The 16,353-nt window shown below is 38.5% G+C and overlaps 1 protein-coding gene across 1 annotated transcript in view; it reads right to left on the bottom strand.

Moving 5' to 3' along the window:
• Positions 1-16,353, bottom strand: part of LOC129889756 (uncharacterized) — a 59,387-nt gene continuing 43,034 nt past the window's right edge. Inside the window, exons 42-52 of the mRNA XM_055965181.1 lie at positions 14,221-14,418; positions 12,065-12,107; positions 6,324-6,445; positions 5,744-6,202; positions 4,871-5,644; positions 4,697-4,770; positions 4,246-4,594; positions 4,071-4,169; positions 3,821-3,976; positions 3,075-3,256; positions 1-2,971 (exon numbers count right to left, since the gene is read on the bottom strand). Of these exons, the coding sequence (XP_055821156.1) occupies positions 277-2,971; positions 3,075-3,256; positions 3,821-3,976; positions 4,071-4,169; positions 4,246-4,594; positions 4,697-4,770; positions 4,871-5,644; positions 5,744-6,202; positions 6,324-6,445; positions 12,065-12,107; positions 14,221-14,418 (5,151 nt within the window). The 3' untranslated portion in view covers positions 1-276. The remainder of the gene's footprint in view (positions 2,972-3,074; positions 3,257-3,820; positions 3,977-4,070; positions 4,170-4,245; positions 4,595-4,696; positions 4,771-4,870; positions 5,645-5,743; positions 6,203-6,323; positions 6,446-12,064; positions 12,108-14,220; positions 14,419-16,353) is intronic.

The raw sequence follows: 16,353 nt of genomic DNA, 5'->3' as shown, positions 1-16,353 counted from the left end.
TAATAAGCTTAAAGGAGCTTTCGATTGCTGTAAAATTCTCAGTACCAAAATTTAGGGAAGGAGCCTTGAGGAAGATCCATAACATGTCATTGTGATCCCAATGGTACAACTATGTACATCAATACACAGTTCTGACTGTACAAACTACTCGAGACTACTTTTCAATTAAGATGGAAGCGGCGCCATAAACCAAGTATTTCTTCAACGGGGAAAGCAAAATCAAGAAAACTGCTTTGTTTATTGGGTTCGAAACTGGAATATAATGAATCAAACTTACTACGGCTCAATGTGAAGCTGTGGGTCATCGATTACTCTCATTGGCTTCCAATCAGATTCTTCTCTGGGTTGCCTGAGAGCAACAAAATGAAGTGCATCACTGCGCACCTGGTAGATATGACATGCCCAGGGATATGAATCTGGCGCTGTCCAGATCTTTTGTTCTTCAAATACCGTCTCCTCGACCAATGTTTCTGCAACACAGTATGTAGCATTTGGTTCCGGCTCAGCAAAATCAGGTACAGCTACACATCCCGGAGAGACAAAGCCCTCAGGAGCACGAGGATGCCAAATTGATATGGGATTAGTGTAATCATCCGAGCAGTTCCTCCACACCAGGTCATAACCGATTGGGAGGGCGAATAATTCGTCAGAATAACGATATACTGCTGAAACATTAGGAGGATGACAACCAACACGAGTAATATCCCCAATTGAGATGTACCCATGGGGTAAACCGGAAGGGCGCCAGATACTACAGATCCCATCATCTTCTGAAACATTCTTCCGGCACAATGTACAACGACCTTTCAACTCTCGTTCACTGCTCCATACCTTAGAAAATGTGATAGCATGTTGAACAAATTTCCTTTTATCGGAGACAGCACCCCAGGAAGCCAGCTCCCTTGATTCAATTATCGGCTTTTTCTGGCTAAACGAATCTCTTCCATCATTATCATTCGAAGCAAAGGATACATGTCTCTGGCTTGAAGGAACCTTTAGCTGCAGACATGCCACGTCAGTTTGGTGTGTTCTCCATATCTTACGCACAACCGAACAAATTCTTACAGCTTGAGGCACCTCAGTTTCATCTTCAGTGTTGCACTTTATTACCCGGACAAACTTCTGAGACCTTCGGAATTTTTTGACATGGATGATTAAGTGAGAAGGTCTAGGGTAGCCAGCTTTTGCTAATTCAAGTGCCATGAGTTCTTCCCAAGGTACATCCCACATGATTTTACAGGGCTTCTTGTCCATCGTATCAGCAGACAAACACTGGAGAAGCATTATGCGTTTATTAGTCACTAAAACAATCCGATGATAGGGAACCATAAAATGATTTTCATAATAATCAGACAAGGCAAATTTAGAAGGCTCTTTAAAAAGTTCAGTGCATCCAAAATGACGGCTTTCTTCAGCAAGGTGTAGTATCACTTGACCCTGTGCTTCTCGCTCACTGTAATCTCTAAGTATATGGTCTGCATGAATAGCACGGGGATTTCTTATCCTATGGAAGGTGGTCTTGTTGCTAAGAATTTCAATGCAACGAGAACAACTTGCACCAATCCCATCGACAGTCAATGAAAAGAAGTCCAATGCTCCACTCACTGGTTGAGCAACGAATCCCACAACAGCTCGTCCAAGCCCATGGGCAAAGCCAAGAAGGCCATGTTGTCTAGCACTCTCCACAGGCCTTGTCACTACCCCAGAAACTCCAAATGCAACACCTTGTGCCAGGGCTTCCGTCCCTTGCCTGATCCCTTCACCAACTCCGGTTATTCTTCTTGACCATATCTGCTTTGAACGCAGCTGCAAAAACTGTCCATCTGTTGATAGTTGAGCAAAGCCTTTGCTGAGAGAGGCTAAAGTTGAGCTTGTCATACCCAGCACATCCACTGAAAATATTAAATGCAGAGGGTTATGAATTAAATCTCTAAAAATACGGTTTCCCACAGCAGAAATGACGGAGCTTTTTCTCATAAATCTGTCTCTGCGGATCACTTTTCTTAAATGGATCTGTAATTTAAAGGCATTTCCAACAGCCGACAGTACTGGGCCCCATACGCCTAGGACCCCGTCTGGTCTTTGAGCAGGTGCACTCTCTAATGACAACTTCAGCCTTAGTTCAGATATATCAATCAAGTCTACACGTATTTCAGGATCAACCTGGCTGACACTAGAACTGTTTGGTAGGCGATCTAGTTGAAGATTATTATAGAAATCTACAAAAGCCCATATTATCGGCTCATGAATGTTGAGCCTCCAGCATTTATCTGTTACCCTTACATTAACATATGGGTATACCTGAACACCATCAATGTTCTCATTGCGCACTGTAAAAGTCATCTTGAAGACTGGATGATGCATATCAATGTTTTGTTCAGGTGCCAGCAGTACAGGCATCAATGTGAGAGGCAGTTGATTGTCAAGCTGCAAGTATCCCAATATAAGCTTAAATTTGCTAGTAGTTCCACCATCATATCCGGTAGAGTAGGATATGAATACTCTGTCTAGATACAAATAAGATACCTCTCTGGGTCTATGGTCCACAAAAGAAACCCCAATTGCACCCAACTCAACTGTAATTTCTAAAGATCCATTCTCATGCATCTGGTTCTGTATGTGAGAACTGCCAAGATTTCCAACTTCTGGAAGAGACGTGCTCCCTTCTTTTGAACTTAATAATGCTGCTCCCTCATCGATAAACCTAGCAACCCTGACATCAGCCATATCTATAACGTGGAAAAGCAAGCCTAATCCATCACACTCAGAACAGAGCCCTGACTTCTCCAAATCAAATTTCAAGACCCTGGAGCTATTGCTACTGCAAATCTCAGCATCAATAAATTTTTGGCCATACGGATTCTCCCATGAAAAGTTTGTGGTTGAGAAAGGCAATAACTGGATCCATGCATCATTGCCAAATCCAGATTGCCGAAGTCTAATGACCATCCTCTCCATCCTGTTTTCGATCCTATCAAGCATATATAGTAGATTAACGAGACAAGATTTGAATTAATCAGACGCTTGAAGTAGCAGATCCTGTGACTGTAACTAAAGAAAGGTTAATCAGGTACCTAATTGGACCCCTTGTTGATCCAAGGCGAAAAACAACAATGAAACGTGACCCCTCTTCAAAGCCACGGATTTCCATCTTCAAAAATCTTCGTGTGCCATCACTTCTCCTCAAGACAAGAGGAACTGTGTCCTCCTTAGCAATTTGAACAGGAAATGACCAATTTGTATCATCCAGTCGGACCTTCAAATTGATATTATATTGTAAGTGAACTTGCACGCTATCAGCTAAAATAGTGCAGTCAACTCTCAAAAACTGCAATAACTATCAATCAGGAAGGCAGAAAAAAGGAGGAATTATGCAGCCTTTTTGACACCTTCCTTCCAGAATGAACACGTAAGAAACTTCACCAGGAAATTTACTACATATCCACTCTTTCAATCTAGCAAAGCCATGGTTCATAAACTATGGTCACACCAGTAACCCAAATAGTACCTTGTTTAAACAAATAGTCTACAAGTGAATGGTAGCATCTAGAATGGAAAAAAATTACTTTGATTAAGGCATCAGAAATGGCAGAAATATATAATGAAAATCATAAGCTTGAGAGATATATCCTCTTAGAAATATAGAAGTTCAAAGCCAAAGGGAAACAGTTTGTTACCATATCATTCACGTTTTCAGAAGAGGGCAAAAAATAAAGAAGTGTAGACTGTGTAAGACAACATATTAGGGATGTATTCTCCATAGAAAGCATTCTTAAATTAATTTTAAGTTCAGATAACACAGTATAGAGAATCCACTCACCTGGAGTTCATCAGGTCCACCTGTGTCGCGATATACAAATGAGGCTCTGGCATCAGATGCACGCAAAACCTTTGGCTCATCTTCGCTGCTCAATTTCAAAAATATATCTTGACCAAGTCTATTGGTAAATGTAACAAATGGTCGAACAGTAATAACCTGCCAAAAGAGCTGGTAAGTACTCAATAAAAATGTTTGCATTGGATTCTATAGGAGTTGGAGAGTGAAGCTGATGCTTCTGTTGAGACAGAACCTTTGTTGGAACAGTTTGATATGGGCAAGGTTTTGATGATACAAAAAGCCGCATGCAATTTCCATCAGTGTTGTAGGCGCAGAAATCCAGCGAGCCATCCTAATATTGAGGACGGATTATAAATAGGTTCTAAACATGGATAAAACATATACTACATAGGATTAAGATTCTTTACCATGTCACCCAGCGGAGAAAGATCCTTAACAGGACCAAAACTCTCCTCACCCGACAGGTTAATTGATGCTGAAAGGCCTAGCAACTTGAAGTTCAAAACAGATGCAATTGTATTTCCTTCATATATTTCCTCCTCAGAGATCTCCTCTAGGACAAGATCAGTATTCCTTTTAGATAACCAAGGCAAAACAATCTTCTTCTTTGTTTTCCGACCACTCAAGTCTATCAGCCTGAAAGTAATTGGCGGACATCGTGCAACTGAAAGCCAAAAAGGAGCATAGACCTTGATAATCTTTGCTTGCAGTGGCCTTTCATGGGTATGCGTATGTTCAGCAATTATTTGAACAATCCTGCAAGCGCCAGTAGCTTAAAGGATTAAGAATGAAAATTAAAATAACATTTTTCACAAAATAAAGAAAGAACTTAATCAACTCTCTTATTTTCTTTGAGACCTTCCAGAAATTGAACTTCTTAGATTTATTGTCTTTGAAGGTGCCATCTTAGGATGGGATATGAGTATAGCCTCCTGTAAAGAACGTTAAGAAGTTAGCATCATTACAATGCATTCGAAAAGGCATCAAGAATCAACTGAGTGAAGAGAACACAAAGTAATCACAACAACTAACATGTAACGGCAACCATCCTCTTTGTGGAAGCAACGAAAAGTACAACGGGTTCCTTATGTTGGCACTATAAACCTTGACAGATTCACCAGGAGAGAATATCCCTCTAACGCAAGTGAGAAAATGACCACTGGCTTGCATCTCAAGAACAGAATATTCAGCAGAAAGAGGGAGATAATTGGTAATTGTAAGGGGTGACCTGACCACAAGGGTCCAATCCTGAATAGGATCAGAGTGCATGTCTTTTGTGATCTCAGTTGCTTGTATACTCAAGCAGAACCACATGCCCCGGTTACTGTTGGACGAGGTTCCACTAACTGCAGGGCAGTATAAGAGTTCCTCAGACTCACTGAGATTTGACACAGATATTCCAGCATTTTCTGTTGGCATCTCAAGATCCTGAGTGTTTCCAGACACGTCCATTACAGAACTCCATGAATATTCTTCAGTTTTATCCAAGTATGAAGGCCGTACTTGCAGTACGTATAGTCCAGAATGGGTAAGGACAGATAGAGGCAATGGAACAACTTCACCAGGTCTTATAGGCCCAACATAAATCTGAGCCTTGAGATCTCTTGACTTGCCTTTCCTGTTCCTAAGCCACCGTCTCTGTTTTGCATAGTTCACAGACTTTAGTGGATTGGATGACTCCGGCCATTTCAAACTATTGAAATCTGGAGCATAAACCCATCCATCAGCAGTGTTCACAGAATTCTTATCTACATGCCATTCATCAACCCATTCCCAGCCTGATGGAAGCTCAACTTCATTTGTCCCCTACCCAAATGACAGAAATTGATGGCTTCAGACCACAAATAGAGAAATTAATTGCTACTTAAGTTCAGGCACAAAAAACAATAAAGTGTGGAGACATACCTCATTAGTGTCAAACCACCCAATATCAGGATTATATTTCTGGGTCTCAAAGAACTCATCTGTCACAACTTCATCACCATAAACCTCTTGTATCTCATCATTATCACTTCTTTTTTTCTCATTTGAAGCATTGAGCTTGAGCTGTAAATCCAGCGTAAATTCTGTGTAGTTACGAACTAAAACCAGAGATCTAATCTTGACATATCGATTTCCATCAGCTACGCTCACTTCACTGGCAACAACAGTATTTCCTAGTCGCCAACAAGCAGCAGGTGCAGCATAATTCAGCCTCACAGTAGTCCAAGGTCCTTCTCTGGTAGGACTAATTTGGATAAACCCAGATCTTGCCTCAGTGTTATAGGACTTCTCACTCTTTCCAACTTCAAGTTGAGGAGACAAGTAAGCAGCTAATTTTATTCTTCCTGATGATTTCATTTCTTTTCCTTCGCTAGTTATCATCTGCATTTCATGGTGATATAAACAAGAGCCATAAAAAAGTACCAAAATGGGACAACGTAATATTTTTCCTATTCTTTTAAGGAACAGTATAAAAAGAAGAAGCAACATAAGAGAAAGTCACCGTAGACCCCGAAGAGGACAACTCTAGCCAACTGAATTCAAGTGAACTGTTGTAAGACACTGGATTATCTTGGAGTCTAGATATACGGTTTAGAGGAGCTAATGAATAACCAACAGTATCACCTGCAAAGAACAGTTCAAATTTAAAATATAGCACCACATATTAATCTAATCTGTATCAAATGGACAACTCAGACACCTGTTAAGATACAGATACAAATACGAAAAGATCGTAAAAATTCTGACAGGCTCTCAACATATATTTCTTCAAACACACATTCTTTCAGTTTCCCGTTCAACTAAAGATTGTAGTCGATGAGAAGATCTATCTTTACGATTGGATAAAAGAGCTTAAGCTTATGATGAATGAATCTAATCATAACACTATGCCAACTGCAAGGGCCACCTCAGAGGGGTGAATGTAACAGAGTGGGTTAAAAAACAGATTTCTACTGCAAATATTCCATTCTTTCACTATATACATAAATGTAAGGCCCCGCATGTTCCTATACACTTGCTTTTTGATCATGTAATAAGATATTATTAACAATAAGTTGAAACAAAAATACCCTTGTACAAGAAGTATACCAAAAAGTAGAAAACCTTACAAAAAGATATGGTTTTCTACAAATGACACCCAATCTTCTACAACTACGGGAACCTCGTGGGTGCATCAAAGAGGAAATAAGGTTAAGAGACTTATTTCTCTGGTGTACAAGATCCTTCTCTATTCAATCAAACCCATACACTTTTACACCCGTTTCATGCTTCTAAATGTGCTATTTAATGCTATTATATGTTTGGGGTTGGATATGTTGCTTGAACATAGTGTCGATTGTGGAACAATGATTTGTTCGTTGGAAAGAATCTGAAATGAGTGGGATTGATATGGTAGCATAATTGAGGAGAATTGAAGTTAACAAGTGAAGGGAAGCACAGTAAGCCTCCACCGTAGTGCCGGCCGGATGATTCAGGCACGCGACATGTGCACCATAGCGTGAAGAGAAATCCTTTCACGTGATGGCTGAGCCATGACGCGACCTATCTGATGCACTAGCAATATGAAAAGCTGAAAGTTGGGATTTTCGCTCCATTCTTCCTACCCCAAAGCTAGGGCACGAGACATTGAGGATATTTTGACCCTAAATCCTAACCCAACCACCAAAGTGAGTCTTATATGGATTATTTGTGTGATATTACCATATTAACACAAATATCACTTGGCTTGATGACTTTGTGATAATGGGGAATGGGTTAGATTATTCAAGGTGGAAATAACCACTTTAGTGCCTGGCTATGGCTCACCTCGAGGTGGTTTAAGAGATTTTGATTGTCTTTGGTTTGAATCCCAAAGACTTAATTGTTGTAGCAGATGAATATACGGAATGTACATGAGTTTGGGATGATGGGAAAAAGGACGGGTGAATCTTGATTCACCTTAAATTCACTTCCATGGCATGGGTAAGCCTAAGACCATGTCATAGTGGCAAATTGATCATGTTAAGCCTTTAATAATATAATTAAGCTATCTAATATGTAGATTGAGCCGTGTGAGACCTAGTCCTTTAGAAGTGATTTGCTTCCAATGATTCATATTTTACAAGTTTTAATTGCGTAAACAATTTAATAAATGTTGTTTTGTGACTCATGCTTATGGGGACAAGAGAGTACGAGAGTCACCATTTTATGAGCTTAATGACTACAATTTGATTTAATACTTATGATTATGTGTCTTATGATATTACAATTCATGATATATAATGTTCACTTATGAAGTTCATGATTACACCTGAGGGCTGTCTTGGTGGTATCGATGCTAAAAGCTTGTTTTGAAGGGACGTTTAGATGACAGAGAGAAATATTTCTATCGAGTAATGTAGACGTGCAATTAGATTCTGCATGTGCCAGTGTCGGATCATGGCATAAACCATACTAGATGGATTATGCTCTATGCACTTGAGAATAATGGTGTAAGTTGTTTTTGGGTACTGCCAGCGAGAACCTTAGCTCAGCTAGTAAGGCATTACAAGTAGGAATAATCCTAGCCAACTGAGTGAGTATCGAACGTAATGATGTACACATGGCAAATGTCGGTATCTAGGGGAACCATCCCAGATTGAGATATGTTTTGGCATGTGGGCAATTATGACCAGAGAAAGAAAAGGTACAAATGACTTGTGTTTGTGAAAGATTTGAATTTGATAGGTGGCTTAGACAGTATATGCGTGTTTCCTTAAAATACTTTTTTTTTTTGAAATAGGTAACTTTGTATTCACACAAAAGAACTCATCAAGAAACTGATGAGAAGGGATTTACAAACCCCCAGGGGGTGCCATCATACTCAAAATCTAAAAACAAACTTTCAAAAATTTACAATTGGCCTATAAATTCCACTATGGTCTGAAACAGTCTCCTCGAGCCTGGTTTGGGAAGTTCAGCACAGTAATTCAGCAGTTTGGCATGACTCGTAGTGGAGCTAATCACTCGTCTTTTATCAACATTCTGCACCAAATCTGTGTATTAGTTGTTTATGTTGATGATATCGTTAACACCGGCAGTGATCAAGATGGTATCACTAATTTGAAGCAACATCTCTTTCGGCATTTTCAGACTAAAGACCTCGGCAGACTGAAGTATTTTTTAGGTATTGAAGTTGCTCAGTCTAGACAGGTATTGTTATGTCTCAACGCAAGTATGCCTTAGACATTCTTGAGGAGACAGGAATGACGGGATGTAGACCCATTGATACTCCTATGGATCCGAATGTTAAAATCCTTCCAAGACAGGGGGAGCCACTTAGTAATCTTGAAAGGTATAGATGACTGGTTGGAAAGTTGAATTGTCTCACAGTGACTAGACCTGACATCTCTTTTCCTGTGAGTGTTGTAAGTCAGTTTATGACTTCTCCTTGTGATAGTCATTGGGATGCAGTTATTCGTATTCTGCGATATATAAAGTCAATTCCCGATAAAGGACTACTCTTCGAGGATCACGGCCATAAGCATATCACTGGATATACAAATGTTGATTAGGTATGATCACCCTCTGATAGATGTTTTACATCCGGATATTGTGTTTTAGTAGGAGGTAATTTGGCGTCGTGGAAGAGTAAGAAACAGAGTATGGTTGCTCGATCTAGTGCAGAAGCAGAACATCGAGCAATGGTTGTAGCAACTTGTGAGCTAGTTTGGATCAAATAGTTGTGGAGAGAACTAAAATTTGGAGAAACCGGCCATATGGAACTTGTGTGTGATAATCAAGCAGCCCTTCGTATCACATCAAATCCAGTGTTTCATGAGACGACTAAACACGTTGAGATTGATTGTCACTTTGTCAGAAAAAAGATACTCTCAGGAGATATTGTTACGAAGTTTGTGAAGTCAAGTGATCAAGTTGCAGCTATCTTCACCAAGTCCTTCACCAGTCCTCATATTAATTATATTTGTAACAAGTTAGGTACATATGATTTGTATGCACCAGCTTGAGGGGGAGTGTTAAAATAGGAATAGGTGTACACAATCCTACTTAGAATAGGAATAGTTTATAGTATCCTACTTGAAAAAGATTGTTTTATAGTGTCTATAAATAGGGTCTTTGTGTAATATTGTTCTTACACAATTCAATAATATTTTTCTCCTATATTTCTCACAAAGTTCCTATTTCTTTCCATCCAGTCGTACCAGGCTCCCGCTGTACCAGGTGTTCTTGTGATGTCGTAGGCCTTGAATCCAACTGCAAAATAAATATTGTCCTCCATTTGAAATCGATTGCAAGGACCGAGAGAATAAAGAAAGGGAAATGAAATCTGGTGATCCTTCCGATCATCGGAGGACGTCGGGGAGGGATCCTACTGGGTTAGGACATTCCTTGATTTTTGTGTCTGGGAGAGCTTCTATTCAATTTATTAGCAATTCCTTAAAATACTTGCCCCACCTTTTAGAAGGAAGTCAACAAGACTTCTGGGTATGTATATACACACCCCTTACCTTATGATTTCAGATTCGGATATCCAGCTTAACGACGCTGCTTGAACATCACTTTCATTCCCCAGTGGTGAGGGCCACTTGTACTCTGGCGGTAGCATTTACATTGCTTCCTTCTGCTGACTCTTATTATCCAGGTTGCATCCCGGTGATCTTATTGAGTACTTATAATCTATCTTAGAGGCTCCAAAGACTATTTAGCATACATCCTGATATATTTGGGGTGTATATTATGTTGGCCTCAGATTGAAATGAATTGTCTGCTTAGTCCCTCATTGGGTCATTATTATCAAATTATTACTTAGAATGAATGATAGAATTTCTCCATTGTTCTTTTGGGTACAAATGATGTTGATGTGGTAATGGTGCCACCAAAGCCACACTGGTTGTGACTGGTTGTGACAGGCATGTAGGTTAAGGGTCCGTTCAGCAGAAATACTGCCGGATGCCAGTCACGGCCTTTTAGTCTGGGTCGTGACAAAGGAGGTCTGACTTTTACGATTCAGCAAAAGGGCCCTAAGCTCAAGGCTCCAGATGTAAATATCTAATCAAACGACTACCCCAACTAGTCAAATTGGTTGAATGGCATTTTGTACTTTCAACTATTGCTGACAGCTTCTAAATAATGGAAACTGCAAGAGAAACGGCTTTAGAAGTTAATAGAAAAGCCTCGGTAAAGTCCATCTTGTTGCAATAGGAATGAACAAAAACAAATAAGTAGTTAATAGAAAAGCCCCCAAACCCAGCTTAATGTGCCTCCGACATACACAACATGAAACTAAAACTTACAAAATCAGCATGTCATCTAAGAGGGCACATAAAGTATACCCTTAGCTAGAGCTCATACAGGACATGTCACGTACAGGGAAAGCATCCAGCAAGTTCAACTTAAAACATATTATCTTTAACTTTTTTTAAAGTGAAGGATAAAAAGGTATTCAAGCAATATCTCTGTTATTCAATATCACTAAAAGATACTTAAACAAAGTGCTGTAGGACATGTCTGTCAATTCTACTTCTACTTCAAAACGGTGGAGAGGAGCTGAGGATGGCTAAAGTTGGTCATTGAGGGAAATTCTGCAATAAGAGATGATGACAACGTTTCAACATAACACATAGCAGTATTACATAGTTGTGAGTCTAACTGGGAAACTTTGACAACTAGTAATTTCTTTATGACAAAACTTACACAACTAATCAAATAAATGAGGACATGAATATCCCATAAAAGAGACAAAATGGCCCCACAAGAGGAACATCAAGCTATTCACTTGGAAAATGTATCAAGTTACTCACTTACAATCAGTATATGAATGAAGTGGAAGCACTAGAAATTCAATTTGCTATGTACTTTTTGGAAGATGGTAGATGATGTTGTTTATACACAGGTTCCAGTGACAAAAGAATCCATATGAGGCCTTTTTTAACATGCATCGCTAAACGTCTTAATTTAACTTTTATCCAAACATAAGCTGGCTGCAATTAACCAGATTCTGATTCTTCCTGGTAAGCAGATTCAAGAATGTAATTAGATTTCCCAGTTACTGCTTCTTGCCACTGTCATAATAATGTTTTCACAATCATTTCACTCATAATACAACTGTTTGTCTGATTAATCAAATTCAAATAAGTTTGCCCGCTTCAAGTGAGACCAACAAAGAGAAGATTTCTGGATATATTGGAACTCTAAATTGTATAAGGTATGAAAATAAGGAAGTGGTAAAACGACAATCCTCACAAATTAGTAGTTAAGAAATACCTCTTCCCATATCCATTACAACAAGCTCCAGATTGCAGAAATCCTGTTTGATAATTGAAGCATGAAATTGAAAATTTTCAAAAAACAATGAGGAAAAAGCTTAACGTTATATAAATTGCAAGATAAGAAGAACGCAAAACAATCATCTAGTAGCCAAAAACATAGTAACAACAACAACAACAAACCCAGTGAAATCCCACAAAGTGGGGTCTGGGGAGAGTGAGTGTACGCAGACCTTACCACTACCTCTCCGAGGTAGAGAGATTGTTTCTGAAAGACCCTCAGCACAAGCAAACCAAACAGTAATTAAAAGGAAAACATGATAGCTAATAGCAAAGTAGTGCGGAGCATATATGCAAGAAATCGTAACATTAACAACAAGGTGCAGTCACCTAAACATAGTAAACCACAAATGATAATCAGAAACCCAAAATCAAAGACTACATGAATATGCTAGTACTACGACCGACAAGGAGCTCCACCCAACCAAAGACATGAATAGGTTAGTAATAAGAACACCTCTCAAATACCTACTAACCTTCTACCCTTATCTGCGACCTCCATACCGTCTTATCTAAGGTCATGTCCTCGGTAAGCTGCAGATGTGTTATATGTGTTGGACATAGATGACAAAAAGTAACTAAAAAGAAAATATGGCAACATCCATCAACAACTACGATTCATACATGTACATGGAAAATGCTACAACTTATTCAGAAAAATAGGAGGGCAAAAAGAGCCTTTGGGGGTGGATGGGAGCTAGGTGCCCCTTATCCATATTTGGGGAACAAAATTATTCAATTACTTGATTCCTTCAAAATTCAGAAATTACCTTCCAGTCTAATGTTTTTTAATATAGTTAAAAAGAGCCTTTGGGGGTGGATGGGAGCTAGGTGCCCCTTATCCATATTTGGGGAACAAAATTATTCAATTACTTGATTCCTTCAAAATTCAGAAATTACTTTCCAGTCTAATATTTTTTAATATAGTTCTTTTGAGATCTAACATAATGGCATGGCCTTAGGGGTACAATTTTGGTCTTACCTACAGGGTGCAATGGAAGGAAGATGTATCTTTTTGATATGCTCTCTCTCTTATGTAAACCTGTATATGATCCTAAGTGGAACCAAACACACATGCATGAGAGGGAGGGCAATGTGCTAGGCAAGTCAAATAGATTTTCTCCTTGTGTCAGTGATCAGAAAACCTCATAACAAACCACATTAGAGGGAGAGCAATGTGCTAGGCAAGTCAAATAGATTTTCTCCTTGTGTCAGTGATCAGAAAACCTCATAACAAAGCACATTGAGGAACCTTGAATGAGAGAACCATTCAGTGTTATTATTATATCTGACAGATGCAACATGATCAACAGTTGTACTCACTACAGTCCCACCAATGCAATGCATGTTCCAGTGACTCCAGAAGCAGACATAAAAATGATGTGCTTGCAGGAAACACAGATAAAAGGTCACAGTTGTTTGCATACGATGAGCAGTTTATGTTTTGGTGAAAACCATTTTCCATCTGTAAACCCTTAAAGACTTCTATTTCTGCGACAAAGATGGATAAGCATATAAACAACAGGTACACAAAACTCAGTAGCACAGAATGAAGTTCTATCCAAGAAGTTCATGTAATTGTCTACAAAACTTGGAATGTCAGGAGATGATACAAATATTAATCCACCCCTCCCCCCTATAAAAAAAGAAGGAAGAAAATAGGAAAAAGGAGTACACAATACTCTGTTCTGAACACCTTCTAAGCTCTACCATTTCTGTATCATTACAATTCACATTAAGCTTACACATTGTAATGATTCTCTCATTTGTATTTGCTTCTTTCAACCACTTGGGAATTCAAGCTATATGAAGTATGACTAACCAACTTAATATAAGGATCTTGAGAACCGAAATTGAGCTCCCCATTATGGCCAACAATTCTTGAATCTGAATCCTTAGATGATTATTAATTAAAGGATCAATTGATCAAATTTTGAACTAGAGACGACCTCAGAGCCACTAAAGCATTCAATGAGCAGACAGACGTGCAATATATGCGGTAAGCATATTATTTTCAGGACACATGTAATATAATAGTAATATGAATTCATTATGTACGTCCTATGAGACTTTGCAGAGGAAGAAAGTACAGACCGGTGAATCAACTTTGAAGAAAAATACTTCATTCCATTTCACTGAGATTACATCAGAAGATATAGAACCATATGAGCTATTGCCACGAGTGCGTGCACTTTGTTGAATGGACATAGATGGACAAGTGTGCCTCTGATCTGGAGCAAGACGGACTTCTACGGCATACTCATGAGAAGACAAGCCTTCAACCTGTTGGAACTGCATTTCAAAGCCGTCAATGTAAGAAATGGAGGATGACCCCTTCATGTATATGGAGGACAATTTGAAAAGAAAGAAATGATAGCTGTTTTGAGGATAGAAGCAATTCAGTACAGAAGATTAAGTTACGTTATTCTGCTTTTGGTGTACTAAACTGTACCCTGGTGATACAGAATCAATCCTAAATGTCCTAGATACCATTTAGGTTTCATCTTATTTTTGGCATACTTTGTATCTATTTTCACTTTTGTAAATATGATTTTTCAGTACTATCTACGTACTGCTTTGAATACAAAAAGATAACTGTTTCAAAAAAAAAAGGTCAATGTAAGTTACAAACAACAATAACTAAGACAACAGGCTTCCGAAGACTTCAGACAGAAATTAATCAACATCTTATAAATGAGCCAAACTTGTTAAAGTTAGCTGATTCCAACAAAAAGTTTAAGCAGTCAGAGATGGATGAGCCAAACTTGTTAAAGTTAGCTGATTCCAACAAAAAGTTTAAGCAGTCAGAGATGGGATGAGCCAAACTTGTTAAAGTTAGCTGATTCCAACAAAAAGTTTAAGCAGTCAGAGATGGGACACTTTTCTTTATATTTGTCTAGGTCACCCCTCTCCACATGTGTGTCCAACTCTTTTTGTTGAGTAAGCACGTAGAAATATTTTTGTTGATGGTGGCGATGAGACTCAAACCAAAGACCTCCGCCTGCTTTAAAAAATGTTAAGTTGTGTTAATTATCTCATTTAAAAGTTTAAGTTATTCGAGAGGGAGAACATTTATTTATTTATATATTTACGTCTGCAACAACTTTGCCAATGTAATTTACAACTCCTAGTCGATCCTAAACCTAGCTAGAGGAGTAGGATTGCCATAGGTTAATAACCATTGTAAAAATAGTTTAATGCTCACTTAGGCACATGCTAGTTTGAATAGAATACAGAGGATCCATATAGCCAACCCCAACTAGCTTGGTAGCAAGGCATAGTTGATGATCGTTTATGTCTGCAACACTAGATATTTGGGTTCTTGTTTACTAGCTGAATATCATCCGGTCATCCAGTTAGTGCTTGATACTTCTAGGACAGTGGTATGCATCCCTTGTGGATCAGACATTCATCAGCATAAATCAAACAAATACTTTCCAAAAGCAGTGAAGAAAGGAGAAACTAGTTGAATGTTCTGATAAACAAGAATAACAACATTGGGACAGGGAGAAAAAGTTCAGAAAGAACTAGATTTCTTCCTCAATAAGATTCATGAATTCGAGAGGCCTTACTTTCAACAAGCTGCATGAATGATATTTAACGAGATGAGGTGTTACAAAGCAACTGATGAAGGATATACTCACGACGTAACCATGATAAGGATCTCAAGATATCACTGAGTTTCAATTCTCAAGGAAAGACTCCAAAATATACTTGGAAGAACAGTCTTACAAGTAGAATGTATAATAAAAGCAAGCATTTCAGAAGAGCAGCAAGAACTGCGGAACACTGAACATGTGAAACAGCAGTAAACATTCAGAAGAGTTCTGAATACCATGCATTATTTAAACAGAAAAGAGCCAAAAATATCCCTAAACTATACAAAAAGGTCTAAACATACCCTCCATCCACCTATTTAGTTAAAAATACCCATCCACTCACCTTTTTGGCTCACTTATACCCTTGAAACTAACAACCTCCTCTTTATTTTATTTTTTAAAAGTTATTTATTTCGTGTCTTTTTCTTATTGGATGAAATAAAAACCCCAACTCCATTAGATCTTTCCCCATAATTTATCCAAGCCAAAACAATATACCAACTTCATAAAAAGTTTTAAAAATCAACTACAAAAATAAAAAAAAAAAAACCAGCTCTGTTTTTAAAAAAAGAAATGATAACTTTTGTATTCCTCAGCATTAAGGGCTATACTGGCCACCTGCAAAAGA

The sequence above is a fragment of the Solanum dulcamara genome, chromosome 5 (assembly GCF_947179165.1).
Source record: "Solanum dulcamara chromosome 5, daSolDulc1.2, whole genome shotgun sequence".
Lineage (NCBI taxonomy): Eukaryota > Viridiplantae > Streptophyta > Magnoliopsida > Solanales > Solanaceae > Solanum > Solanum dulcamara.
This window is presented reverse-complemented; position numbering and strand designations above follow the sequence as displayed.